This window comes from Calcarisporiella thermophila, assembly GCF_041956535.1.
Source record: "Calcarisporiella thermophila strain CBS 279.70 unplaced genomic scaffold VTP21scaffold_3, whole genome shotgun sequence".
Lineage (NCBI taxonomy): Eukaryota > Fungi > Calcarisporiellomycota > Calcarisporiellomycetes > Calcarisporiellales > Calcarisporiellaceae > Calcarisporiella > Calcarisporiella thermophila.
In genome coordinates, this window is record NW_027192193.1 from 542,707 (window position 1) to 569,533 (window position 26,827).

The 26,827-nt window shown below is 46.0% G+C and overlaps 10 protein-coding genes across 10 annotated transcripts; 4 read left to right on the top strand and 6 right to left on the bottom strand.

Annotated features, from left to right (window-relative positions):
* Positions 1 to 248: 248 nt before the first annotated feature.
* On the top strand, positions 249 to 3,609 carry VTP21DRAFT_7100 (uncharacterized protein; the record flags this gene model as incomplete). Its single annotated transcript, XM_069397805.1, has 14 exons — positions 249 to 467; positions 527 to 681; positions 745 to 824; positions 884 to 939; positions 1,040 to 1,165; positions 1,227 to 1,398; positions 1,471 to 1,586; positions 1,652 to 1,962; positions 2,026 to 2,126; positions 2,206 to 2,427; positions 2,508 to 2,686; positions 2,747 to 2,897; positions 2,971 to 3,492; positions 3,557 to 3,609. 14 exons carry the CDS (start codon positions 249 to 251, stop codon positions 3,607 to 3,609), a joined length of 2,463 nt encoding a protein of 820 aa, XP_069255327.1.
* A 352-nt stretch (positions 3,610 to 3,961) lies between these two features.
* VTP21DRAFT_7101 (uncharacterized protein) lies at positions 3,962 to 5,981 on the bottom strand (the record flags this gene model as incomplete). Its single annotated transcript, XM_069397806.1, has 4 exons — positions 3,962 to 4,045; positions 4,116 to 4,274; positions 4,360 to 4,899; positions 4,971 to 5,981. 4 exons carry the CDS (start codon positions 5,979 to 5,981, stop codon positions 3,962 to 3,964), a joined length of 1,794 nt encoding a protein of 597 aa, XP_069255328.1.
* Positions 5,982 to 6,593: 612 nt separating this feature from the next.
* Positions 6,594 to 8,172, top strand: VTP21DRAFT_7102 (uncharacterized protein; the record flags this gene model as incomplete). Its single annotated transcript, XM_069397807.1, has 4 exons — positions 6,594 to 6,923; positions 7,021 to 7,694; positions 7,780 to 7,967; positions 8,057 to 8,172. 4 exons carry the CDS (start codon positions 6,594 to 6,596, stop codon positions 8,170 to 8,172), a joined length of 1,308 nt encoding a protein of 435 aa, XP_069255329.1.
* Positions 8,173 to 8,557: 385 nt separating this feature from the next.
* Positions 8,558 to 13,963, bottom strand: VTP21DRAFT_7103 (uncharacterized protein; the record flags this gene model as incomplete). The annotated part of the gene is made up of 10 exons (XM_069397808.1): positions 8,558 to 9,217; positions 9,323 to 9,733; positions 9,799 to 10,319; positions 10,383 to 11,239; positions 11,307 to 11,920; positions 12,003 to 12,297; positions 12,370 to 12,879; positions 12,962 to 13,134; positions 13,214 to 13,826; positions 13,893 to 13,963. 10 exons carry the CDS (start codon positions 13,961 to 13,963, stop codon positions 8,558 to 8,560), a joined length of 4,725 nt encoding a protein of 1,574 aa, XP_069255330.1.
* Positions 13,964 to 14,593: 630 nt separating this feature from the next.
* On the bottom strand, positions 14,594 to 16,310 carry VTP21DRAFT_7104 (uncharacterized protein; the record flags this gene model as incomplete). The annotated part of the gene is made up of 3 exons (XM_069397809.1): positions 14,594 to 14,973; positions 15,059 to 16,153; positions 16,229 to 16,310. 3 exons carry the CDS (start codon positions 16,308 to 16,310, stop codon positions 14,594 to 14,596), a joined length of 1,557 nt encoding a protein of 518 aa, XP_069255331.1.
* Positions 16,311 to 18,041: 1,731 nt separating this feature from the next.
* Positions 18,042 to 19,956, bottom strand: VTP21DRAFT_7105 (uncharacterized protein; the record flags this gene model as incomplete). Its single annotated transcript, XM_069397810.1, has 7 exons — positions 18,042 to 18,092; positions 18,176 to 18,592; positions 18,666 to 18,989; positions 19,089 to 19,231; positions 19,295 to 19,427; positions 19,505 to 19,699; positions 19,789 to 19,956. 7 exons carry the CDS (start codon positions 19,954 to 19,956, stop codon positions 18,042 to 18,044), a joined length of 1,431 nt encoding a protein of 476 aa, XP_069255332.1.
* Positions 19,957 to 20,180: 224 nt separating this feature from the next.
* Positions 20,181 to 22,457, bottom strand: VTP21DRAFT_7106 (uncharacterized protein; the record flags this gene model as incomplete). The annotated part of the gene is made up of 7 exons (XM_069397811.1): positions 20,181 to 20,718; positions 20,774 to 20,928; positions 21,016 to 21,525; positions 21,589 to 21,785; positions 21,852 to 21,985; positions 22,053 to 22,200; positions 22,265 to 22,457. 7 exons carry the CDS (start codon positions 22,455 to 22,457, stop codon positions 20,181 to 20,183), a joined length of 1,875 nt encoding a protein of 624 aa, XP_069255333.1.
* A 156-nt stretch (positions 22,458 to 22,613) lies between these two features.
* On the bottom strand, positions 22,614 to 23,329 carry VTP21DRAFT_7107 (uncharacterized protein; the record flags this gene model as incomplete). The annotated part of the gene is made up of 3 exons (XM_069397812.1): positions 22,614 to 22,736; positions 22,806 to 23,014; positions 23,086 to 23,329. 3 exons carry the CDS (start codon positions 23,327 to 23,329, stop codon positions 22,614 to 22,616), a joined length of 576 nt encoding a protein of 191 aa, XP_069255334.1.
* A 429-nt stretch (positions 23,330 to 23,758) lies between these two features.
* Positions 23,759 to 24,790, top strand: VTP21DRAFT_7108 (uncharacterized protein; the record flags this gene model as incomplete). The annotated part of the gene is made up of 1 exon (XM_069397813.1): positions 23,759 to 24,790. One exon carries the CDS (start codon positions 23,759 to 23,761, stop codon positions 24,788 to 24,790), a length of 1,032 nt encoding a protein of 343 aa, XP_069255335.1.
* A 584-nt stretch (positions 24,791 to 25,374) lies between these two features.
* On the top strand, positions 25,375 to 26,379 carry VTP21DRAFT_7109 (uncharacterized protein; the record flags this gene model as incomplete). Its single annotated transcript, XM_069397814.1, has 4 exons — positions 25,375 to 25,404; positions 25,486 to 25,703; positions 25,763 to 25,783; positions 25,848 to 26,379. The coding sequence occupies 4 exons, from the start codon at positions 25,375 to 25,377 to the stop codon at positions 26,377 to 26,379; spliced, it is 801 nt and encodes a 266-aa protein (XP_069255336.1).
* Positions 26,380 to 26,827: the final 448 nt, after the last annotated feature.

Consider the following 26,827-nt stretch of genomic DNA (forward strand, 5'->3'; position numbering starts at 1 on the left):
AAGACGCGTTCTCAGAGAATAATAATTAAAAAAAGGTTTTTATCTCGTCAAGCAATTCGGACATCTGACGCTTGAGTATAAATGCTCTTCAATAGAGGCTCTGAAATATCCGTATTGCGCCTATTTTATATCTGCATTTGGATATTTTCGTGATTTTGGAACGCGTAAAATACTAAATTTTAAAGACTTAGGAAAGTATTTTTTTATTTTCAGATATTATAAAAAACGTCCACCATTGCTCTAGCATTATGGAAATAGTCGCTTCGGCAGTTGGTGGTGTACTTAGCACACGAACGCTGCTCTATTCTAATCTCGCTCTTCTTGGGTTCTCGAAATGTTTAACGGGCTCCTTCGCACATCTCGAATTTAACGAAGAGATGTTCAATAGCGGAGCAAACACTATTAAGAGTATGGAGATCGTCACTTGGTTCCTGCTCCAGAAGTTGGATCCGCGGAATGCTGAAGAGGTGAATTGGATACTTTGCACATTATATCACATGTAAATTGATTTCTGTCTTTTTTTCAGCGGTTCATATCTTGCTGGCCTCCGCTAGATGTCGCCCAAGCTAGGGAATATCGTAACATCGTATTTAAGTGGATAGAGCAGCTGAAGAAGGATGGATTTTTACCTGCGAATTTGATTGTGCGACGAAGCTTTTTTGATGAATGCCGTGGCGACAGGTAGTATATAATGGTTTAATCCAGGCATTTCGATTGTAAAAACGATAATACAAATTTTACTAGATTCGAACGTATCCTGCTTGCACTGAGTACCCATGTCATACAAGTCGTTATCGCAAGAGATTATAAACAATACATTAAATGTAAATATCCTCATTTCAACTCTAGTTATTTGTATTATATAAACCAAATTACGCACTAGTACCGAGCGTTGCTAAGGAAGATCCTAGTAAGCCGGATATTAAAGACAAGCTACAGGTTAGAAATTCAAGTTTAATCCAAATATCTAGTTCTTTATTTCAGAGAATTCAGACTAGTGTAATTTTTATATTGATATATTGATATATACTAATTGTAGATCTGTATTTGGGAGCAATCACAAAATTTCCTGAAGCAAACTCAACAAAGACATAAGGCTAGAGAAGGTTGGAAAAGAACAGCTGCGAAACTCACCAGCACATACGATAGCATATCAGAAACGAAGGTATATTACGTGTGTAATATTTATATTTTATTCTCGTTAACGTTCTTATTTAAATTGTAAGACGCAACTCACAACTAAGCGTGCGATATTTAATGATGGCCTCGACGTAGTGAATAAATTTGAGAGTATGTCTCTAAATGATGTGGAGGAATACCGCGAACAACAGTTAGAGCGAATTCGCACACAATGGAAAAGATGTCTTCACTGGTTGGATACTCACCGAGAACATTCAGGTATGGGTGAAAGTGTCGGATAACAAATCTTTGCGCCTATTACTTCGTATTAAAATGTGTGGAAATATGTAGAAACTATCTCTAGTATTCTGAACAATACCGCCAACAAGTATCGATTGGACGGATCATCTATTAAATTAGCGGTGCCGGATGAACTTATGATACGGTGGGAAAGTGCTTTTGTCAAGGTATGTCGAGTAGCTTTTTCTTCCACCCTTTCCTGTCATACAATTCTTAAGCATGTATACAAAAGGATGGCATCACTCCCTACTGCGAGAACAAGCTTGAACTCGTCTCCGCTTTTCGGATAGGCAAATTGGCTGTTACCATGGTTAAGGAGGAGACTCGACAAAGAGAGGCTGCTGAAAAATTCAATACCATAGCTCCCTCGTTGTCTTCACTTCGAGAATGTCACAAAGAGCACACTTCGCAGTATTTTAAAATATCTGCATTGCGACAGGCATTGATATCCAGGATAGAGGCATTAAAGCATGCACAACAACATGCGAGAAAAAGTCAATCAAATGTCCACAATCCTAATACATTGGGAGAAAGCCATATACGGTAAGTTTGATTGATTCAGTTCGATTCACACACCCCGAATGCGCTAACCGAATTTATATGTAGTAAAATGAAGCTCTGCTCACCCAGCAGCCCACTAAGCCTTGACTTAGACGGCTACGAAAAGGGGTCACTCTCTCTTACCCACATAATCAAAAATAAATCCCGTAATTGTTATAATTTATGCGTATTTGATGCCAATATCTCAGATATTCACTGACATATATATTTTTTTTCATCCTCAAGCCCAAGTCAAGACACCTAAACTCGTAACCGAGATTCGACGATCCGTACACCAAACCGTTATAAACAGTAGAGCTTCGCCAATTCGTACCTCCATCGATTTGGAGTCTATTCGCGTACTCAAATCTGCACCAGCAGAGGAAATTATTACCAATCATCATAAGAAAGTGGATAACGCCAAAAAGTTAAATGTACTGACCTCTAAAGCACCAGCTGGAAATAGAGGTATATTTTTAAGAATTATCTCCGAACTATTTCCAATTATCTAAATTTGCTCAAACATCACTAAAATCGACAATTAATAGGGTTAAAATCTATCCCAAGCACTGGTACAGGTTTAACTAAACGAAGGAATACAGCGCAACCTTTGAAGCCTAAGCAACCGGTGGGCTCTAATGTAAAAGACGAGGTGCTTCCCAGAGGTCCTCCAGTTTCATCTCGGAAACGAAGTGAAAAAGACGTGTATGATAAACTGTGCGAGCAAGTAAGAGGCACCTTGTTCAGAAAACTATTCAAGTTTATTGACCTCTTCTAATTTGGCTAGATTGTTAACCATATTGTCACGGATGATAATGCTACCAATACACCCAGAGCTCGGAGGGCATCACGTAAAAGAGCGCAGCTGCAATCGCCGTCAGCCCTTCCGGCTGAAGCCTTGGTCGAGCACGCCATTGCAAGTCCAATTGAGGCAATCGGTTGGTTTTCGTTGACTCTTCCTGGCCCAAATTTTCTGATTTTATGATTTGATTAATATTCGCCTTAATATAGATGGCCTAGCATTTAAGCCCAGAAACAGACTCCAACAAACTCCCATTGCCAGTGCCCAAACTCCCAAATCAGCTCTAAAATCCGCGCTCAAACAAGTTGACTCTAGAGGTGCTATTCATTCTCCCCGTCGCACCACAGCTAGTGTACGATTTGCACCATTCCCTATGGTTCGCTCTCCATCCATTGCTAGCAGCCTCCAATCCTCGACCGCCTCAGTGACCACCACACTAACCCCAGCGACTAGTACATCGACCTACGTGGGTGAGGATTTAAAGGAAGAGGATTCACTTTTCGAACTACTGGATCAAAGATTGAATTTAATGAGCCCTTTTCGTGGGGATGAATTTGATCTGGGCATTAAGGACGGGGAAGCAAACAATAGTGTTAAGAACGAGGGAGAATACTCTATAAACAGCAAAAAGAGCATGGTGATAGAAGAGCCGTCACTTCTCAAGTCAAATACTTCTCTGAAGGCATTTGAGGATATGATGGAGAGGAGCGAGTTTGGGAGAGGGATTATGGGTAAGGGATCCACTCGCATTTTTGTTAACTTCCCAAATGGGTTCTAACAATATATATATAATAGATGAGCAAATGCCAGAATTCGGAGATGAGAGTGTGAATGGCTTCTGGGATTAGTATCCGAGTAGGCCACGTCCATTACTTGCTACTGTACTATATTTTTCATCTTTCAACACGATGCATTTGAACTCTGTTACAAAAATAGGATATATTTAAACACAGACCCCATTCGCGTTAAATAATAATAATTGAACATTATACTATATATTGATTGCTCTTCATTATACAAATGCAAACTGCCAACATTCTGAGAATACATTTCTAGCTGTCACAAGCATGAACATGCAAAAAAAAAAAAATAAAGAAAAATGAATTATATATGTAGTGTAGTAACAAATAATCTGGTAATGCAATTGAATGTGAAATCTGTACATAGGAAATGGATATCCGCAACATTTTGTTCTAGTTTTTATTGATATGCCTCACAATATCCATTAATAGGGAGACAGGAGAGGAATTTGCACCACGGACATGATGCAGAGGGATCGGCCGCCTGCATAACCGTTAAAAAGAGGAAAATGTCAGCAATGTTAGGTTATCTTATATAGGCCGGATGGCATTACATGATAAAAATTGTAGAGTAGCCCTGCATAGAAAGCGACAAGCAGAGTGAAGGCAAGTATTCTCATTCCCAAGTAGAAGCGGCGGCGGGATTTGCCGAAATAGATTGCCGGTCCGAGAAACACACTCGACAAGACGCCACATATAAAGCCGCCAATATGCTGGAGAGTTAAGTTTAGAGATACAAAAACAAGGTCAATGTTCAATTGTTGGAGGTTGCATGGAAGGCTATCTCAGGAAGCTTACTGAAAAGTTGTCTAGAAACGGCAACAACCCTAGCCCAAAGGAGATTGCGATAGTTAGGATTAGCTTAAAGAACTCCCACCTGGGGCGTTCAAGCTGGTTCCAATTAGCAATCAAATCCACCAGGATGGCACCCACTACCCCGAAAAGTGCTCCCGATGCTCCCACCGAGGTTATTCGTGTTGGGGCGAAATTTCCACCAAAAATAAATCCACCGACACCGCTACTCAAATAGATAAGTCCATATCGCCACAATCCGAGGTCGACCTCCAGACGGGAACCGGTACTCAACTGGAAAAGCATGTTAAAAAGCAAGTGCACAATGCCTCCATGCAAGAATATCGGAGTGATGAAGCGGAAAGCTTGATCAGGTTGTCCAGAGGGGAAACCGTTGAAGCCACAGATATCAGCGAGAGTGCAAAGGTTACCCGTGTTACTGAGTGCCGCTTGGAGATCGGTTGCATTTGGACACGGTAGAAGTTTGTCGATGTCAGGAGTCATGCGCATACAAGGAACAAACCGACCTCCAAAATAGATAAGAGACTGAGGACGGGTTATAAGCAAAATCAAGGTCAAAATTTGAATAGGCTGCTGAAGGAGAAGTAAGACACTACCTGAGCAGACGGCCCTATCATGAAATTGAACGGGTTGGTCTCAATAACTTTGCCAGTCATCTTATGATACAATATGAACTCCACGATCAGCAATATTGCTTGTAGCGTGGACACAGCCCATGTGAAATACGGTCGCCACTTTCGACGTTCCTGCACCTGAACTTGAATTTTAGGATCAAGCAGTGATTTTGGTATAAGTCGTCCGTTGATCAGCTGGTGGTCGCCTTGCGAGATTCCGGGGAGGGGCTTATTATCTGATGTTGGGGCCGTGTTTCCGGCGGGATGTCCAGTTGGTTGCGATTGTGGTAGAGAGCATTTTTTTATAAGAGGATTCTTTCCTTGCAGTTCAACGTCAGTACTCCCTCCAACCGAAGTCAATAATTGCCGTTTATTCCGCGGACTCTCGCTCGAATAGCGGTCTGGTTTTTCACTATAGTAATCCAGAGTGATACCCAATTCCGAATCCGATGGAGTGTTCTCCTCGTATGCGGCCGGATATCTCCACTGCGATTTGTATTTTCTATAGTCGTCCACTAGCCTTGTGCCAACTTGATGGCTATTGTAGCCAGAGCTGGTTTCTTCTGGCAGGTTACTCTCCAAGTCAGGGGAATTATAATACTTTGGCTTCTCGAGAGTGAGAACTGACTTATTACTATTATCCGGATTAGTTGAGTATTCTTTTGTGTATTGCATAAACTGCTCTCCTTGCCAGGCGTCGTCCTCTTTAGAATTTAGTCCAGGGGAATTATAATAAGAAGTAGTGAGGCTGTATGCGTTAGGATTGGAGTTCACAGGGCCATATCCAGCAGTATGTGCAGGAAAAAAGGCATTGTCTGTAACCGAAACACTGGGACGCTTTTGCCGCGCCTGGGACGTAATCTTTGAATCGTCAATGTCGACATTACTGAGGGTTTGAGCGGTAATGCGAGAGGGATGGAAGTAAGAGATGTCATAGCTCATATTGCTCCTATCTCCCTCTGACTCTTGCTCTCGCATTGGAGCAGGCGACATTGGGGACTGGTGATAGTTGTAATACTTGCGTTCAGCATACCCTGACATTGCCCCTTTTCCCCACGGAGGTGTGTGCTTTTGGTGGCAACAATCCGAAATTTCGACTGGAGCTGAAATTGCGAACAAATATTTGCAAGCGTGGCTTAGTGTAATATTCAAAATCAACCCTAGCAGGATCGTCCTAATCTCACGGTCTCCTTCTCCTTAAGAACAATACTGCTGCGGATTTGCAGCTGATGGTTGGTATGAAGAATTACTGGCGGAGAAAAAGCCATTGTTTCTTATTTTATTAACTGCCTCAAACACTTTGTTTTTCTCGAAGAAATGCCACAGAAAAGCACCAAACTTAAATAGTTAATTGTTTGTTTTATTTTCGCAATAGAAATTATTTCCGATCAACAAAGGATAACGGATCTTTTTTTTTTGGAATAAGCTGACCTGCTGTTTTGCCCCGCCTTTTCTCTTATGCCATCTGTTTTTGACGTGCATCTCTAGACCATTGGCTTCCATCTCATTACCTTTTTCAAGTGTTCACCCTCCCTTTTTTTTTCGCTTAGCTCTTTTGCGATAGACAGTTAACTACTCTTCCAAAGTCTATCCATTGAAGCCAAAATGTCAGGCGAAGAATCCCACGAATCACGCGTGCTAGAATCACCGGCGCTCTCAATGGAATCGTTGATAGCATTGCACTCTAATCCATGGGAATCTTATCAGCAAAATCTTGACTTTGAAATGATCATGGATCATGAGACCTTGCGTGTACCCTCAATCGTAACGGGCAGACGAGCAGTTACTCCGGATGGTCAAAATGTCGAATTTGTCCCATATATGCCTGAGCAACAACCTGTTGGCGTCGGCATGGTAGGTGAGAATATGGCGTCGGACTACTTTACATTAGGAGCGTTCCAGATGCAGTGGGGATCAGTAAAGTCCGGTGTTCATGTGAGTTCTCTTTCTATTGATGACTCTGTGCAAATAGCGTCCATTAATTAACACTGACGCTATCTGTTCTGTCCTTGTGTCGCTATATTTGCTATAGAATTCCCCCCCTTTTCTATTCCAGAGTGATTCGCTAGAGCGACATTCGGCGGAAGTTGAAATTTCACAATCGAAAGATCAGCTTAGTGAACCCTCGACTTCACTTTCCAGGGCAGGAACAGACCCCCCTCAGGGCCATGATACTGCATCGAAGAGAAATAAAAAGCCTCGTCTTAATTCCACCGTAAACAGTCGTCTCTCCAGCTCTCCTGTAAACAGTGGTTTATCCTCTACGATGCCGTCAGATAAATTCCTGAATAGAGCACTGACGGTGCAAGATGTGTTCTCATCACCTAACTTCTCTAGCAACCTTCCCGCTGAGGGAGCTCGCATGGATGCTTTATCTTCCCAGCCTAACCCCTCTCCCAAGTCAACCCAGTTTACGTTCTCCATGGTAAACTCGGCCGATAAGTCGGCACTCATCTCCACTCACCCACCCTATTCTTCAAAGTCGGCTAATCCACAGCCCTTCACGTCTCCGGCCGACTCTGCCACGTTCCCCTCACCCTCTCCAGGTGGTTTATTCCCCGCCGGCCATCCCCCCATCTCTCCCGCCAGCATTCCGCTTCAGAGTTTGTCCCTAATGTCCCCTGTTTCTCTTCCTAAAGATGCAGCCAGCCCATCGAATCCTCTTCGGTTGATTAGCCCCAGTCTCAAGCCAAACGCCCAGGCAAAGTAAGTTCCAATCGAAGCCTGCACCATCTCTATCCCGGGCTAAACTGACGCTAATTCCCCCCCATTTTTTATATTTTATCGCTAGCCCTTCTACCGAGATCCCCCCTAAGAATGTATCAGCGCGTCGCTCAGCACACAAGGTCAATGAAAAGAAGCGACGCGATGCATTCCGCCAGATTCTCGAGGACTTGCGCGAGTTGGTTCCCGACATAGAGCCCGAGGAAAAGGCAAAGGGCAATTTTGTCGTGAGTAAGGTGATGTTGTTACGCAAGGGTATGGTTCTTGGCTTATTGCAGAAGTCGTCTTTTGCACCTATTCACACTCGCTTCTCACTGCCTTTTCTTTCTTATTTTCCCTCTTAGCTTATGAGCATATCTGCCATCTGCGAAAATTATCCGAGACTAAGAATGAAAAGATCAAACAATTAGAGAAGAGACTGGAAGAGCTCCAACATAAAGCCGTTCAGTCGCTTGGATAAATATATCTCATTTAGCCTAACTCGATTTTTTTAATCTTCAATTCAATATCACGTTGAATGATACATATATGTTTTCATTGTTTTTTTTTTCGGTTCTCCCAACTGTATATTCTATATTTATTATTTATAACCCCCTCCTTTTCTCGTTTCTCTCGTCTATATTTCTAATAGTTTTTTTTTAATAGCGTTTTGTTTGTTCTCCCTTTTTCTTTTCGCCTGGTCTCTTTATTTTCTTTTGTAATAATAACTTCAATAATTTTCCTATTATGTATGAAGTATAAACTATACATTTTTATCAGAGTATATTGCTTTCTAGAATGTAAGGCCAAAGGTATATGAATGGTAGTCTCACAGTGATAATAAACACTGAAAGGGGGGACTTGTTTTAGAATTTCTGCCTTGCCATGTCTAAAAGTACATCCATCTCTCCGCTCCTTAGGCAGAGGTCGCGGAACAAAGTGTCCTCACGCTGGATCAACACCCGAGGGCTATCATACTCCACGATCTCCCCTTGATCCATCACCAACACGCGGTCGTAATCCATAATAGTGCGTAGCCGATGGGCAATACACAGAATGGTTGCTTCCGCCAGCTCCTCCCTAATTGTCCGCTGGATTAGCGCGTCTGTCTCGCTATCAACCGACGCGGTCGCCTCGTCGAGAATGATAACGCGGTTTCGTCGAAGTAGAGCACGCGCCAATCCCACAAGCTGCTTTTGGCCCTGCGAGAGATTACCTCCACCTTCATGAATGGGGTTTTCGAGGCTCGAAAAGACATCGTCATCATTTCTTGTCGAGTCGACTGCAATTATCGGTGAGACAAGGTGTGACCGACGCAGTGCTGCCCATAGCGCCGCATCGTCATGCTCGTTGAATGGATCAAGATTGCTGCGAACAGTGCCCATAAAAAGTATCGGATCCTGCGGGATAATGGTCAGAGAGGATCGGAGGGAGTGGAGGTTGAGCCGAGCTATGTCTTCACCATCAATGAGAATTCGGCCAGAGGAGGCTTCCACAAAACGGAAGAAAGAGATTGCAAGAGAAGACTAGACGAATAGCGATAGACATAATTAATATAATGATCGGTTCAAAACCGGCTCATCTAGCTGCAACGGAGCGGAATATTGAGAGGAAGGAGTAGAGGAATATACCTTGCCAGCGCCAGTTCTCCCTACAACAGCAACTTTTTCCCCTGATTTCACACTGAAGGAGATCCCTCGAAGAACAGCGGGGCTTTCGGGTGTATACCGCATGACCAAATCCTGGACCTCTATCTCTCCTTTACCTGGCCAATCTGCCTCGGGAACCTCGCCTCCATCCGGCTCCTTGTCGACTTGAATGTATTGCTGTACCCGCTCTACCGAGTTGATATTGATTTCTCCATCCGAGAAAAATCGAATCATCCAGAACGCATGTTCGGCAAAGCCAAGCGAGTAAACAAGTGTGAGGCCAGCGAGGCCGGCGTCTATATCTTGATGGAGAATCAGGAAGAGTGCGGTGGTAAAGGCAATTAGAGCGCCAGTTATGCCAGAGCTGACGCTGAGGAAACGGTTACACATGAACTAATAAAACCGATAAGGAGAAGTGAGTTCTCATTTTTCGCCCATCCATACCGGCGTGCACTTACAAGACAGAGGAAGGGGCGATTTGAGTTGTCGATCAATTGCAAATTTCCCTTGCGGAAGCGCTCTTCTTCGCCATAAGCTCGGATGGTCGTCACGCCGGAAAGAGTTTCGCCGAAATGAGAAAACAGCGGTGAAAGAGACACCGACTCGATGCGCTTCACTTCTCGCGACGATTGGAGATACAATGCACAGAGCAGCAAATAGGTCACCAGCGTGATCAGACCGACCCAGAAAAAGCCGGGCACCATGATGGTGCACACCGCGAAAATCACCAAGCAGGCAAAGGCCATGGTTACCGCCACAACAAGTTGATCCATAAGTTCCTGATCGATGCTCTCGATATCATTGGAAAATCGGTTGGTGATACGCCCCACCGGGGTGGTATCGAAAAAGCGCACGGTAGCTCTCAGAATGCTGCGAAGCAAATCCTGGTGAAGTTTTCGAGAAGCACGAAGCGAGCCGGTCACGAGTATAAGCCAGCGTTGAAGCACGAAATACCCGACAAGCGCCACCACGATCGCCACTGTTGTCACAAGTTAATTTCTGCAACAAGAATGCATAGATATTTGTGCATAATGCCACTCACCGTAAACGACTACAAAGTAGTCTTGATTTGGCTTCGCAAGCGGCTCTAGATGGTTCTCTTGGCCAAAGATATCGTGGCTAGTCTGCGGATAGACATTTTGCTTAGACAGCAAAATGTCTGTAGCGTTCTCCGACGAGTAAGAGCGTGCCCACTCACGCAACCAGTAGTCTTTTGCAAAGTAGACTGCCTCAATGATGATGAGGTTAAAAATACAAAATGACCAATAGAAGGTTCCGCCAGCTGCACCCAGATAGCCGAGATAAACGGAAAGCCGCACCCGCCCCTGCGCCTTTTCTTCCTCTTGGATGAGCTTGCCATTTCCTTTTGTTTGCGACGTGGATTTGACCACCGAATTTGGATCCACATCAGCGGATACATCGGAGACCACGGGGGTTGAAATGGTGCTTTGTGCGCCTTCGTTCATGGCCAATAAATCCTCTTTAAGCCATCCAGAAGCACAAACCTCTTTCGGAGTCCCTTGGGCCACCACTCTGCCTGCATTCACCATAATCACCTGTGCAGCTCCTGGTAAACACAATCCAACTGCATGAGTAACCAAGATTTGTGTTCTACCCCGCATCAGTTCCCCCGTTAGACAGTGCTCATAGATCCATTTGGCGGTGTGTGCGTCAACGGCGGAGAGGCAGTCGTCCATCAGCACATGGCCGGCCCGAGAGTAAACGGCACGTGCAAGAGAGACTCGCTGCTTCTGGCCACCGGACAAGGTAATACCTCTCTCGCCAATCTCGGTAAGATCGCCTGCTTCGAAGTTGGCAAGATCTGGTGCAAGAGCACAAGCGTGGATGACCTTATTATAGCGCTCTTCTTCATAGGGTGAGCCGAACAAGATATTATCACTAGATGAGTTAGAATCTTGTAAGCCTTGGTCCATCTAGGAGAATGGCATTGATCCTAGGAGCTTACCGAACAGTCGCGTTTTGTAACCAGGCTGTTTGTGGGACGTATGCGATCCCGTTGTGATGATCCGGAGCAAGGGAAGGGTGCAATTGTGAGGACTTGGATGGCAAGAAAGCTTGGCCCTCCATCAGATTCATCTCTCCGAGCAAAGCCATTAATAGACTTGTTTTTCCAGACCCCGTCGAGCCGGTGATCAGGGTCATTTGGCCCACCGGGAACTCCAGATTTAAACCCTTCAGAGCAAATTGAGGGGACATCCCTTCTGCACACTCCCCCTTGTCCTTCTGCCACTGAAAACTAGCATTCTTGAATCCGATGGTTGGGCCCTGATCACGGATATCCTGACTCAAAATGTCATATTTTTCGGTCTCCTCCTCGCCCAAATACTTTTCGATGCGTCTAAGTGAGACCAGAGACTGGCTGATCTCCGCGATAATATTGGGGATCGCATCAAGTGGGTAGGCAACCGATGCAAAGAGCTCCAGTACGGTAAATGCAGTACTCGCAGTGAGCTGGTGGCCGGCAATTTTGGTGTATATAGTGAACGTGGCCGCGGTAACCAGTAGCGGGCTCCCCCACCAGATAGAAATCATACCAATGAGACGAATTGAACGACTGCGCTAGTTTGCCCAAAATCAAACCAAAAAACGGGTAAGCGACACCGCTTGGGTTATACAAAGGGTATATATCAAGCGAGCTTACCAGATAGCCTAGCTCTTTTTCTCTTACTTCGTTTAATTGTTCCCAACAACGACGCTCCCACGCGAAAATCTTGATAACGCGAATGCCTTGCAGAACTTCGCCTAAAATATTAAGACGCTTGTCGGCCGTTTCCATGATTTTATCTTGGTAGACCCCAAACATCGTAGAGAGCCGGTAGTTAATGGGGAGGATAAGGAGAAACAAGCTCATGCCTGCAAGTGCCGACCACCCGATTACGTAGTAGAGAACTCCCACAGCGACAACCACTTGTAGAGGACGGGTGTAGACCTCTGACCTATAATATATATCCGAAGCAGACCGAGGTTTTCAGCAACGCATCGTTAATCATTCGACAAGCATTACTTACGAGCAATATGCGAACATCTCGGCAACCTTGTCCGTATCCACGGACATCAAATTCATGATTCGCCCATGGGTTGCCTTTTCGCCGTCCTTCTCGCTCGTCTCCTCCGCTTCCCCTTCTTCTTCCGTGTTACCTGCATCTTTCCCATGCGAAGACAATTCCGCCAGCAAAGCATCCTTCGAGGATCCCGCCATATCCTTTCTCCGCAGAGTCTTTTTATAAACCTCTGAAACTAGCACTGAGCGTATTCGAATGGACAGCCTTCCACCAATTGCGAAAACAAGGGATAGACAAAAGGTCTCGACTAACAAGCTGACGAGTAGACCAACCGAAAACCAAAGAGCCAGCTCACGAGTTCCAGAGGAGGGATCCTCGAGATAGCGCAGAATATGCTGCAAAAAAATCACCGGCGCATAGGTCGACGCTACCCAGACTAAACCAAAGAAAATCTGACCAAGCAAAAAAGGAGTCGAGTAAATAAGAATGCGCCTCAACAGGGTCCTTCCTGCATTCCTAAAGTTGAATTGTAGAAACATGAGCGATCATATAGGGAGAAGCTCCAGGGTCTGAACATAGAGCGGCAAAATATAGTTACTTGATTGGTTGGTAGTTTGCAAAGGTGACGGATGCCTTGTCATCAGGAATAAGCTCCCATATATCCTCTTCAGAAAGAGTATTCCAAAATCCTTTCCAAAGCAAAGGTACTACCCAGAAGAAAGTGGCACGGGACAAGGGCGAAGCATAGTATTCGGGATTTGAGGTCCGATTCTAGTATCATTACAACAAGAAAAGTATATGAAGCGAGATCAATTTTGATGAAAAAGCCCATCGTAATATTCAGCATTACATCACATGACTTTTCCGAATTCCGGGAAGGAGGGGTTGAGAGCACAGCGATAGCAAGCAGACAAGCTGACGAGAAGTTCAAAACGGAGAGTCCCAGCTCGAGTTCTCCGCGTGGGTGAAAAATGAGAGAACGCATCCGGATGTACGCTATGGGAAGATAGATGAAGTAAAAGCCGGAAATCAAAGGTGATATTAGGCCCGAGACACGCTCGGGATATCTATATTGGCAAAAAGCCGCCAACGCAACGATTGCCCAAACAGCAGTCTCGATCAACGGATATATCTCCAAGTCTATGTGCTCTTTATGCCGGATAATAAATAGCACCAAATTCAATAGAGAAATAAAAAGAGCCCCCGTCGGCTTCAGGGCGAGGCATACGGCACGAATCGAGCCAGAGTCACTAATTGAATCAGCCTCTTCGCCAACTTCATCCTCATCAATTGCTGTGGGTGCCTCTAATGAATTACACTCATCTTGAGGGATGAGGGAGTAGTCCGCATTAGATGAGGCTTTTTTGAAGAGCCCAAGGCAATTTGCTGCCCACAGTCCGTGTACAAGAACAACCAAAGTCGAAATTAAAATGTAAGCAAGAGGCAATGCCGTCTCGATAACGCTATCCAATGCTATAAACTGAGAAACCACAATGGCAGAGAGCCATGAGGAAGATATTGCCTTCTACCTTTCTCTAAAACAAATATCAAAGTCATCCCCTTGCCACACTGGCATCGTCACCATGCACCACTTTGCCATTGAATGCAGTTCCTGCTTGCGGGAGGAACAATAGGGTTAAATATCCACTTGTATTTGAAGAGGTGGGAGCAATACAAAGAAAGCTCAGTGCAGAAATAGTCAGTGGGGGATATCAAAACCGCCTTGAGGGATTGCCCATGGACGTTAAGCTCCCCTCGAATATATACCAATAACTAAAAATTGAAAAAATTGACGTGGCTTTCCAAAAGAAGTATGTTTCCGGATTAAATAGTCATAATTACATGAACAGGGTGCGATAGTGCCGAAGATTCTCTTCCACGAAACTTCTTTCATGCAACTTTTCCCTTCCAAAACAGGGAACCTTATCGCTTTGCTTTTTAAATGCACCTAATGAGTTGCTGGTTCAGAAATCATAACACCGCACCATGCATATTCCAAGCTTGGCAAGGTAAGATCCAACAAGTTGGCGTTGTTATTAGACGGCAGTGTAAAGAGTTCTACAACAAATTGGACTAAAAGTACATCCTTAATGAAACACAATATCAGAGTAATTTTTAGAAAAGGAAAAGGGCGTTGAAAAAGGTATCTAGATTGTTCGTTTACGACAGCTCTCCAAGCAAGACTAAGGATGTTGTTCGCGTGACGGAAAATGGAAGCACGTCGAGTGAGCTAGGCTTTCTCGTCCGATTTGTCGATTCTTTCTTCCTCCGCCTTGTCTACCGAGCCCTGATCGGCAGCGGCTTCAACGTCGCCCCGTTTTCCTTTGATGCCTCCATCCTTTTTCCACGGCCGATAGCCCGCCGCAAAAATCTCATCCATCTCCTCGAGAGTTCGCCCCTTTGTCTCCGGGTACTGAAGGAAGACGTGCACGGTCATGAGGAAGTTGAAAGCGCCGAAAAGCAGGTAGAGCCCGTACTGAATGTGGTTCATCAGAATAGGGACCACGAAGTTGAGGACCCAGTTGAAGAACCAGTTGGAGGCGGTCGAGAGTGATGTTGCCTTGGCACGGACTCGCATTGGGTAGATTTCAGCAGGATAGATCCAGCCGACTATGAAAGTAGAAAGTCAAATTCAACGTCAATTTTTGTTTTGAACCATGCAATGGGGGGGGGGGAAGGCAATTCCGCAACTTACTCGGTCCCCAGCTGGTCGCAAAACTCGCGACAAAGAGATACACCATGGCGATAATAGCGTTGGTGGCTGCGGTATTCCCTTGCATATCCCAAATAACGTTGCCATTGTTGGGGTCCACTCCACCCTTTTTCCCGATACCGCCCATGATCCCCCCGACAATAAACAGACATGCCGCCATCATCGCAGAGCCCGCGATCAGAGTGGGACGCCGTCCCCAGCGATCGACAAAGAGGATGGCTGGGATGGTGAATACCACGTTGACGATGTAGTTGATGCCGCTGGAAACCAGGTTGGCGTCTTGCTCTTTGATTCCCGCCTGCTCGAAGAGGTACACCGCATAGAACATAATGATGTTCATTCCCGTCAGCTGCTGCCAGGCCTGGAGCGCAATGCCCAAAAACACGCGCTTGAACAGGCCGGGCTTCAAGAGCTCCAGATAGGAGCGCGCCGCCTGCTCGCGATCATATTTTATAGCAGCTTTAATCTGATTGTACTCGCTCTGCACATAGGGGTGATCGGTGTTGCCATTGCCATGGATGGAGGCGAGCACTCTGAGCGCCTCCTCTTCGCGATCGTGGTCCATCAGCCAACGCGGGGACCGCGGGAAGAAAAACATGCCAAAGAAAAGGACCAATGCCGGGACAGCTTGCACACCGTAAGGAATGCGGAATGCGGCCTCCCCCTCGAGTTTGGAGCACCCGTACTGGATCCAAAACGCGATCGCAATTCCCCAGGTGATGGCCCACTGCTGAATGGAGACAAGGCGGCCGCGAATTTTCTCGGGGGCTATCTCTGCCTGGTAGAGGGGGACCACGTTCGAGGTGATTCCGACGGAGAGGCCAGCAATGACACGACCGGCAATAAGCATGGCGACTCCGTTACAACCCGATTGGATAGCGGCCCCCAAGACGAAGAGGACGGCAGCGCCTATGATGGTGTATTTCCTGCCAAAAATATCGGCCGGATAGCTGGATAAGAGGGCGCCTACAAAGCAGCCGGCAGAGATGGAGCTGTTGATGCCTCCCTGTAGCGTCGCGCCTGGGTTATTGAAAAAAGCCTTGTACTGGGTCGTGTTGATGACACCGCTATTGCTTCCTATAAGTGAGATGAAAGCATGGTGAGATGTCTCATCCACACACTAGGCACGATCAAGAGAGGGGGGCCACATACCAATGTCGAAGCCGAAGAGGACGCCGGCCAGAGCGGCAAAGCTGCCGATGACATACACATTGTTCACTACGGAAATCCCCATTGGAGCAAGAGAACGCAAGACAGACAGCTGAATGAACCGATCAGTCTAATATAAGGCAGAGCCGGCTTGGGGAAGACAGAGCTGAAAGAGGCATTTATATCCACACACAAAAAAATGAAACCGGTTTCAATCATAAAGTGGTGCGCAGATGATGTGCAATCGGGCTGCGCATAAATGGAAGGTAAGCGGCTCGATCACCTGTGGGGAAACCTTTTTCTGAGTTAATTAGCTCCTGCACAAGCGGTTGGTTCTAGGCGATGAGAAAGAGCAGGCGGGCGACTATGACATTGGCCGACACCATTTCCTGCGGGCATGACGAGCAGATGCTCAGCAGAGGTGCAGGCGCATCAGATGACAGCCTCTCGCATCGCGCTAATTCCCGGCCCTCCCCTTTGCTCTGAAATCAAGGCAAGCCGGCTTGACAGCCCGCAGCTAGGCCCAGAACGTGGAGTGCTGTTTTCCTCAGTCGAGTCACATGGAACAAAACGGTTTCATCCTGAGTTACAAGGCGGATTTGCATTTTAACTTCTGAAACCCCCTCTTTCCTTTTTGACTCCTGCTGCGATGCGCTGCGCCAACTGCCATGCTACTCTCCAATGCCGTGCCGCTCACCAATGAGGAAAGTGGCAGAGCATCCTCCCCCCTCGACACCCCGGCAATAGGCCGCTCGTTTGGCATGGCGACTCGGAGCTCTCCAGAAACACAGCAGAGAAAGGGTGGGGGAGAGTGCGCAAGCAAACGGTACCCCACCTGTCTCTAATATTTTTCCACGACATGACATTGTCACCGCCCCTCTCCTCCCTTCCACCACCCCACCGTGCGAACAAGCTGACATATTGGGCAAATCTATATGTGGCCAACGCCGCTACAAAATACCCTATTCCTGTTGAGTGCTACGTAAATAGGTTTCAGAAGGGGAGGCGGGGGAGAAAGAGGAGGAGCAGGAGAGCAAAGCTGCTGATTGACAGGATTTCACTCTAGAATTAAAGGACTTAACTTTAGATGTCGAAGATATCTACCCGGGCCGTGTGTAAAAATTTCGGCCCATAAACTGCCGTATCTGAGCTAATCTCGAGCCTCTCCGGGTCTACGCGACACGTAGGATCCATCCACCGTTTTTGTTTTTGCTCTTTGGATGGCTTTGGCCGTGGAAGCGTCCGAGGAACGTTTAGCCGTGTAGATGCAACGCCTCTATTGAACCAGACCTGGGATATGTCTTACTTTATGCACTTGTCGTGAGAAACTATCTGCATACTTATTGGGATGAAAGGGCACTCGCCTCAGTAGATGCCAATACCATGGCTCAATCCAAAGCCATGGGTATCAACCCCTCGTCTTCCAAGCCAACCTCTCTGCCGTGATAACACACGAAACCCATGTAGACACACCAGTGAGGCTGCTCTCGCTGAGGAAGCGTCACCCATAGGCCCGAGCAATGGCGGCATTCACAAATCGTAACGGCGTCGAGGCAGGGGAGGACGGGGAACAAGCGTGCAAAGCAGGCGGTGGGGAAGCGAAACAAAACAAAGGGTAATTCAACTTAGTGGCATTTTTATTAGGATGAGGGGAGAGAGTTGAAGTGGCGGTTGTGTGGCCGCGTAGTTCCGTTCGTGGAGTTTGCATGCAAATTATCTTAAAGAATGGGCACCAAGCAAAAGGAGTTGAACCGACATTGGACAATAGACAACAATGATAAATATATTACAAGTACATAAATACCCTACAACACTCTCATTTGATTTTCTCAAGAATGGGTATAATACTTTCCCAGACCTTCATACTCTACATGAAAATACGAGAGGTGAGCACCGCAACCGTCAAGGCAGCCGCCGTCCAGCATGGGCGCGGAATGGGATGAAGCTTACCTCTCGATAAAAGTCCGCGTTTGCCTGCGCATGTCCGGCCAAAAGTTCCTTCATTTCCAACTGGTGTATCTTCTGGAAATTGGTCCATTCGTGCTCCACCGTTTCGGAAAAGACCCTCGACTCTTCGCTGCTCGTTTGCACAGCCTCCTTCAACTCCTCGATTTTCACCCCCAGCTTCTCCATTCGCTCCTCACGCACCCGCTCGCCCTTGGCAATCTTCTCGCGCAAATAGCCAGTCAGGCCAATGGTGCCGCGCTGTAGGCGCTCGCGTTCATGAGTCGCGGACTGCAGATACGCTGCCAACTCTTCATAGTCGAGCTGTTTCTGGTCACGGAGCTTGAGCACGTCTTTGATACTCTGACTGTATTGAATAATCTCATGAAGCTGGGTGAGGAAATTAGAGCTCTCATGGTCATTCTTGAGGTGAAAAGCAACAGATTAGTCGACATAGAATCAATAACACATTTCATTTTTTTTCTTCCCCACCCACCAGCATCTTAATCCCACCCACATAATCAACAAGCACCGATGCCATCCCGTCCAGCCCCCCCATAATAAATGTTTCTATCTGCCCTAGCTTGACGAAACTCGCCGATAGGTCCATGAAGTCTTGCTCCAACTCTATTCTGCGCTTCACAATGCGGTGATGCATGTTTTCGGCTGCCATGAGGCTTTCTTCAATTTTGTTGACCGTGTCGCGCATTTGGACATATTTTTCATCCTTCTCCCTGAGTTTAGTGAACACATTTAGGAGCGAGTCACCGAGGGAGTCCAGCGTAGTGCCATGTTTGGGCAGGGTTGCGCAGACGATGGACTATGGATCAGGTTCAGAGGGGTAAGATACAGACAACGCCGGAAAAGAGCTGAAACATCAACCTAAGTAAAAAAAAAAAAAAACAATATTAATACTTACAAAATCGGATGCTTCAAGGAAACAACGCAGATGCTCCGTCCGCTGTAGGACTGGATGTCTGGCAAGCCGTTGCAGAAATCGCTCCAAGCTGATTCTGCGCCTCTCAATAAACTCATCACTGAACCGGTCGCCGGTAATGTATTCTAGGTAGTAAACGTCTTGGGGTCATTTTTATATTCGCACCCATGTGGTATAACTTAGATTACCTAAGCGGTGCTTGCCGGGAAGCGGTGGGAGGGCTGCTGCAGGATACTCTCGCAACAGCTCGTATAATAAAACAAAATCCTGATAGCGTCTACGCACCGATGCCACCTTATTCTTAAAGCTTTCCAGCGATGTCTAAGTCAGAGTGCAATGCGTAATAAACACTATGATCCCTATGTCTTTCAAAAGAGAAATGCGCTATTTGCGCTTACCTCGGTTGTGACCAAATATGACACATGGGCATCCTTATCCCGTGTAACTTCTGGTGAAGTAACATGAATTTCCATGAACATCCCATCCGGCGCCCTCTCGTCGTCTCTACTCCCATTGTATTTTCCAGACGCATTCTCGCCATTATTCACCTGGCTAGGCTCTGTGGTAGTGCCGTATGGACTTTTGGTGTTTTTCTAATACAAGAGAGGATGGGGAGAGCACAAGGTGATTAGAGGGATGTGAAATGGCTTCATGGTTGAATTGGCAGCTTAATGAATTTTACCTGGATTTCATTATATGCTTCCGCAGGCTTATCCTCCTGTTTCACTTGCTTAATGCCCTTGGCGGGTGCGGTGGGAGTGACGGTTGGGGCGGTCAGAGGGGTAGGCAGGGTTTCTGTGTCCGTTGCGCCGGTGTCGAACTGAATGGAATGTTCAGTAGAATCAGACATGGACAAGATTAGGGAGTCTTATTAATGGACAGCTGAAGAATTAGAAGGGAATCTTTTAAGGGAAAAGCCGCAGAAACCACTTTTTGTAACTGCCTCCATTTTCAGGCGGTTACATTGTACCCCGCCACCGAATAATTTCCAAGTAAAGACATTTGAGTTCCGATTTGTTGAAGCAGAAAAAAAATTAAGCATAGGAAAAAAAAATACACATAGGGTATATTACATTATGATTTTGAAATGTCGCTCCAAACTTTCCTTAGCTCCTCCAGGGCTTCCGTCACCCCCAACTCGTCTTTCTTGCTGCCCTGCTGATCCCACCGAAGGAAAGCCTTCTCCGTGAAGGATTCCATAAAGTCTCTTTGGGCTAACTGCGGACGACGACGGATTAAACTTAGCATCAACAAGTGCGTGTACACCACAAGAAAAGCCCAATCGTCCTCCGCCGAACTCTCCAGTAGCTCCATTCCAAGGGTCTCTAGGATATGGGTGCCAATCTCTCCCAATTTTTCCCAAGGCCCGCCGCCGATGTCCACTGCGGTGTCTCGAGATATCAACACGGCCAACACTTGCACTGGACCTGTAAGTGCTTTCAACTCCTGCCTGTTCCACACACTCGCAACGTATTCAGCCAGGATTAGGGGAGCTCCAAAGTCGATTAGGGCGGCTCTGGCCTTGTCGCTCGTGCTAGCAAAGTGAGCAAAAGCCGGAGCAAGGAGTTGAGTGAAATCGATGGGGGGCTCTGCATGCTGAGGCGATGGTATACTAGTGGAAGGGGTCAGTTTGGTAATTACCGTTGGGTGGATTCAAAATGAATTACCTATACTGGCAAAACTGAAGTAAGAAAGGGAGAATGGTAACGGTTTCCTCTTCAAGGGAAGCATCCTCGGACAACCAGGCAGAGAGGATGCGAATGCTGGCAGAAATCAAAGGATCGTTTGCAAGCTGCGGTACCCCTTGGTCTCCATACAGGTCCTACGGAGATAATCATGGCATAGAAATAAATGGAGCGTTCTCCAAACGGCCGTCCAGAAGTGACCATTTTCTAGAACAGACATTTACCCTCATATCGGCCAAAAACTCCATGATAGCCCGAAAAGTTTCCACCAAATTCCCTTGAATCTTTAAAAGCATTTCATAGCCTAAAGTCTCTTCGCGATCCGCCACTACGCCCAAATAGGTCAGAGCATTCTCTAAGATTTCGTAGCATGAAACAAGAACTCTGGCTTTCTCCCTCGGCCCCTCAGTGCTTTTGCTCTTACTTCTCAGCTCGCCTTCCTCGTCCAGAAACAGTCGTATTTCCACGCAAGCAAGATGAATGACAAGCGCTGCAAACTTCTCTGCGTTTTCGCGCTCCACCGCTTTGTCAAGCCGCATTTTCTCACTCTGGCGAGGAGTGGGTTGCGCAAGATCAACAAATAGCCACCGGGGAGAAAGGTGTCGAAGTAGAGAGGCAGTGAGACAGAGAGCGGTATCCCGCGTGGGGGACGGGAGTTTGGTCGTGAGAAGTTGGCGGAGACCTTCTTTGAGATTGGAGGGCCAGTCGCTACCTGCGGGAACCGCTGTAAACGCCTTTCATCGATTCATTTAGTAAGTATGAAGGGGGTGAATTTGTTCAACTAAAAAAAAACCTACTTGTGGCGGTATATGTTCAAATACACGCCCAAACCATTCTAGTAGATCGATTTTGAGCTTGTCGTGTTGAGACTTGAAGGTGGCAGATAAAGCAGGAAGCACTGCCTCAAAGAAGAAACTGAGCTTAGGGTGTTCCCTGGAAACAAGACCAATGGAGATGTGCTCAAGTAAACGGAGGGCAAGTTCTTTTTCAACCTCTGTTGAGTGGAAACGGATAATAGAGTTAATAGAGAAGAAGAGAGAGTAGGAATAGGTCTGCCTACCGCTCTTGCTCATATCCAAAATGCTAATTATTCGTAAAAGTATATCCTTTTCCAGTATCTTCTCAAGGCCCTTTTCCCCGGCCGAGAGTCGAATATAGATTCGCAAAATGTCTTCGGTGACTTCTGTCGCGTCACTAACGCGAAAATAAAGGGAAAATAAGCGTACCCGAATACGAAGGAGAGAGAAAAAATAAATCTTACTTCGGCTCAATAAGCTTTGAGAGGGTAGGAATCCGTTCTGTAAGCTCCTCTGTCTGAGCCAATTCGTCCACCATTGAAAAACAGTACAAAATGCTAACCGCAATTGACCTAAAGGTCGATTCTGGGATTTCTTGCTCAGGCTTGGCCTCTAACGCCATCAAAAAATGAAGTCAGAGTTGAAAAGTAATCGATCAAACTAAGGGTTCATTTACTCGTTTTCATTAGTCGTTCCAAAAATTTGAAGTTCATTCCATTAAACACACGCCGAACCGACTCTGGATTTTCCTGATTTAGCAGGCGAGGGAGAAGTAACAGGGCTACAAATTTGGACTCATCCGATGTGCCCGGCCGTAACAGGGCGAGACATCGCTCGATTTCGGAGTGGGCTGTCGATGCTTGCTCCATGGTTCTCGATCTGACAAGTTCATTTAATTATTTTCTCGAAATAACAATCATGAAAAATGTGACTGCCTGGGCTGCTTATAGGAATGGATAATTATGTTGACAATAGTAAATGGAAGGGGGAGGGGGGGTATCAAGGCGCAAGTAGGTGATATAATACTACAATGGGATAAACTTTTCGATAGGAATCAACAATCCTATCAGGATAAACGTAAGCGACACTGTTAAAAGCTGCATGCTAGTGTATCGAGCATTCACTAGCCAACTCAATGAAAACCAGCTCTATCCACATAAAGACGAAAACCAACTCCAATATCAGTGTATGTAGGGGAAAAAAATCACCAAGCATACCTTTTTGACTTCAACTGAACTTGCCTCTACTGGCGTTTCCCGCAGGTTAATATCGGCTAACCAACAATCCACGACATTCTCTACGACCTGCCTACGCTCAACAACCTGTCGCCAATCCGCATCTCCAAAGTTTTCGGTTTCTTCGCGAGTCAAACACACTGCCTGTATCAAAAACTTATCGCCTTTGCATACATTCGAATCACATCGGACTAGTAGAAAATAAAACATGGTTTTGTTTAGATGGCTCGCCATCTTGTTAGGATTGAGGCATTTAATCTACCATAAATTTGCACGCTTTTCATGGGCATTATCCCCACCACCACGGGCTTGACACTATATCGACGTACTGCATTTGTTTTGAACTTCAATCCTACGAACGTGTCGCCCACATTTTTTACCAACATTTTGCTAACATATCCGGACGCGTTTTTCGTTGGATAGAACACGAATTCAGAGGGCGAGAGGCGGATGTGAGGGCCATCGTTATAATATAGCTCTCTAGAGGACTTGAGTGAGCTGCTCATTATATCATGGATGCTGGAATGGAATAGAGAGGCGAGCGGTGAGGAGCGATTACCAATGATCGAGGGAAGAAGTCAGTGACTGTTGGTAAGGTCGCCACCAATTTCAACTCCCAGTTAAATGCGTATAAAATTAAAATAGCAATAAGTAACTGGCCGATATTTTGGTTTGCCAGTGCATTGTATTGATTGGGCCGCTTCTTTGAAAGGGTTGACTATTTATTGTAAGGAAGAGTCTGTTATTTTCCTCTATAGAGGGCTGTATTGTGACGAGTGGATATGTATAGCATAGAGATACAGTTTTTGATCGTATTTATTATTTTTGTGGTTTTTGCGAAAATATTGGGGGCAGCATGTCGGTTTCTAAAGCAACCCAGAGTTATCGGAGAATTATTGTCAGGATTGGTGCTGGGACCAACCGCAATCAATATTATGCCCGCGATACAGGTTGAGAGCAGCGTGGAAATTTGCATCAGAGTGTTTTCACAGATTGGGGTTATTCTGATCATCTTCTATGCTGCGCTCGGGATGAACTTTGCAAATGTAAAAGGTATGATCAAAGTAGTCATCGCTGCAGGAATACTGGGCGTGATAATACCATTTGGTGTCATCACCGGGATATGCGTGGCGCTGGGGCTTTCAGTAAAGGAGTCGATATTTATCGGCCTCTCACTTAGTGCCACAAGTGTGGCAGTTTCCGTGCAGACACTTAAAGAGCTGAACAAGACAGAGTCTCACCAAGATTCTAATCTTGATGAGGCCACAACCTTGGTACTCGTTGCGACCGTAGACGATATAACGATCATACTGTGTCTGTCTATCTTTTCTGCAATGACCACTTCGGATGTCTCACAGATTGGCATGGTTATTGGAAGAATGGCCGCATTTTTTGTTTTGTGTGGAGGAGGGGTCTGGTATTGTAGGAAGCATATTGCCAGATTGTTGAACTGGGCATTCGATGAAGGAGATTTGCAGGTGGTGACAATGGCCATTGTTTTCGCATATGCGGTTGGGGCCGAGATAGGCGGTAAGATCTCTGCGATAACAGGTGCGTTTATCGTTGGCGTCATCATGGGGAAGGAAGAACTGAATTTAAACGAGTATTTCAAGACTTTGTCGGAAGGATTTTTCGCCACTCTGTTTTTTGTAAGCATTGGCTTATTTGTGGACCTAAGGGGCGTGACGTCCGGAGTAGCCATATTTATTCCGACCATCCTGGTTGCAGCGGTTGCAACCAAAATCATGGGCGGGTTTATTGGCGGGATGCTAGGGGGCATGAAGTGGAAACCAAGTTTAAGATTGTCTCTAGGGATGGTTGGACGGGGAGAGGTCGGTCTCATCCTCGCTGTCCAAGGGCTACGGGAAGGGATATTGAGCGATGAATACTACACGGCGATCATATTGACTGTTATTGCAACCACCCTAATTACACCGCTTTTGATGCGTGCTGCCTTCAAAATCTAGTGTTAAGCTACTTAGCTTTATATACGCTAGTCACTGATCTTCTTAATCACTATGGCTACGTTGCTAAGTCATTATCATAATGATATACAGTGTTTGCGTATTTTGGAGTTGTAATGAATCATTTTGAATTATCCTTTTATACTAGATATTGTACATCCTTTCCAAACGTCTTTTTCGCTGCTTTTACTATTTAATGTACATTTTCATATCAAACTATCCAGCATTCAAAAACTTTGAATTACAACCTTGCTAATTCGATTCAAGTTCGAGTAATAAAGCCATTGGACCCATAGCGGGATCAAACAGTAATGCAGATGAATACTAGAAAGCGCGTAAAGCTGGATAGGGTGTTCGCCGGGCAAGATGAGGCCACTTGTGAGTTAGCTGCAATTTCTTGCTCACGCGTGCACTCGTTCATGCATGGATTGGGTTCAGTTGGGGCGAGCGGTGGCAAAATAAAAATATATGTGCAAGTTTTATCTTTCATATTCGCTTCGCTCGTCTTTTTATTTTTTTCTTTGTTAAGCTCGACGGCCGTTTTTATTTTTTATTTTTTGTGTCCGACTTCGAGAATTGCCGAAACAATGTTGCGAGAATTGGTCGCCCTTGGAATGGTGAGCCACAATCCCATGCTGTTGCGTTTTCCATTCCCGAGCTCGACCCTCTATCTTGTTTCTAATCCTCCCGCAACATAGATATTTGGCCCTGCAGTGGGCTACCTTGACCAGTATAGAATAATGCTGAAATTGTCGCGTGCCAATGCCGATGAGAATTCAACAGCAAGAATAGACACAACAGAGAAGAAGGAGAGCAAAGAAGACGATAAGTTAAGGGAGACCAAGCGGGAGAAGGAACGGGGCAAGAAAGAGGGCGGATTTAGCAAGGATGTTTGTGGGATATTGCTGGTGGCAAGGTGAAGGATGATGGACTAAATCCTCAGAGACTCTTGCTTATTTTTTCTGTTTTTTACAGCATCTTCCGGGTCTTCTTCTGGTAAGCTTTTCTGGGCTGATGCCATAAACGGCCTTGCATTTTGAAGATGGCCTCCACTTCTTAGGTTCGGGAAAAGATTCGACTCGACACTCCTGTATCAGGCCTTGGTCATTATGACCGTTCAGCTCTTGCTCTTGGAGCGTTGCATCGAGGGCCCGAAGAAAACGCAGAATCCGGGCTCTTTACAGAAGCGCGGCCTCTGGCGCTGGCCCAATTTCACAGATTATCTCGCGTTCCTATCGGCCCTCGCTCTCGGCCTGGTCACTTACTACACTCTCTTCGGCCGAGATGGCTGGACGGTTGAACTACTCGGGGCTATTGGGTTAAGCTTCGAGGCGGCAGTTCCCATCCCACAAGCACTTTCCAACTACAGCCGCCGCTCGGTCGAGGGCTTCTCCGCGATGATTGCCGCCTCCTGGATATTTGGCGACTGCTTCAAGACGATCTACTATATTACGAGCGGTGCCCCGAGGCAATTTATTGCTGCCGGACTTGTGCAGGTGAGTTTAGATTTTGTAATCCTGGGGCAATTCTTGCTCTACTCACGCCAGCTGCGAGCCCTATTTGGGATCGAGCGGAAGAAGCGTGTGGACTGAGGGCCGGCCACAAGAGAGCATAAAATGGCCCTGGGGCTCTCGCTCTGTTCCTCGTAAAAATCATGGTCATGGTTATTTTCATGGATGCCTCCAATATTTATCATCATTATGAGATTTAACGGACTTGAATTTGAACATACTTTTAATCTATTTAGAGGATACCTTGTTATTCATCATTTTTGTAATACTTATTCCGATGCTATATATAATGTTAAGAATATGGTGGTTCAAGTTTAACAGAGAACTACATTAATACCAGGATATGATCAGCAGTGAAGATTAAGCCACCACAACCAGGGTCTTCTGGAAGATTGCAAAGTAAACCAAGTTTCACGACTTGGTCACTGCATCGGAATGAAGATACTCTGAGCGAATCCGGGCCGAGATATACAAAGGATTTGGCCCATGTTACTTTAAATCGTTGAATGATTTAAAGTACCCCACGAGT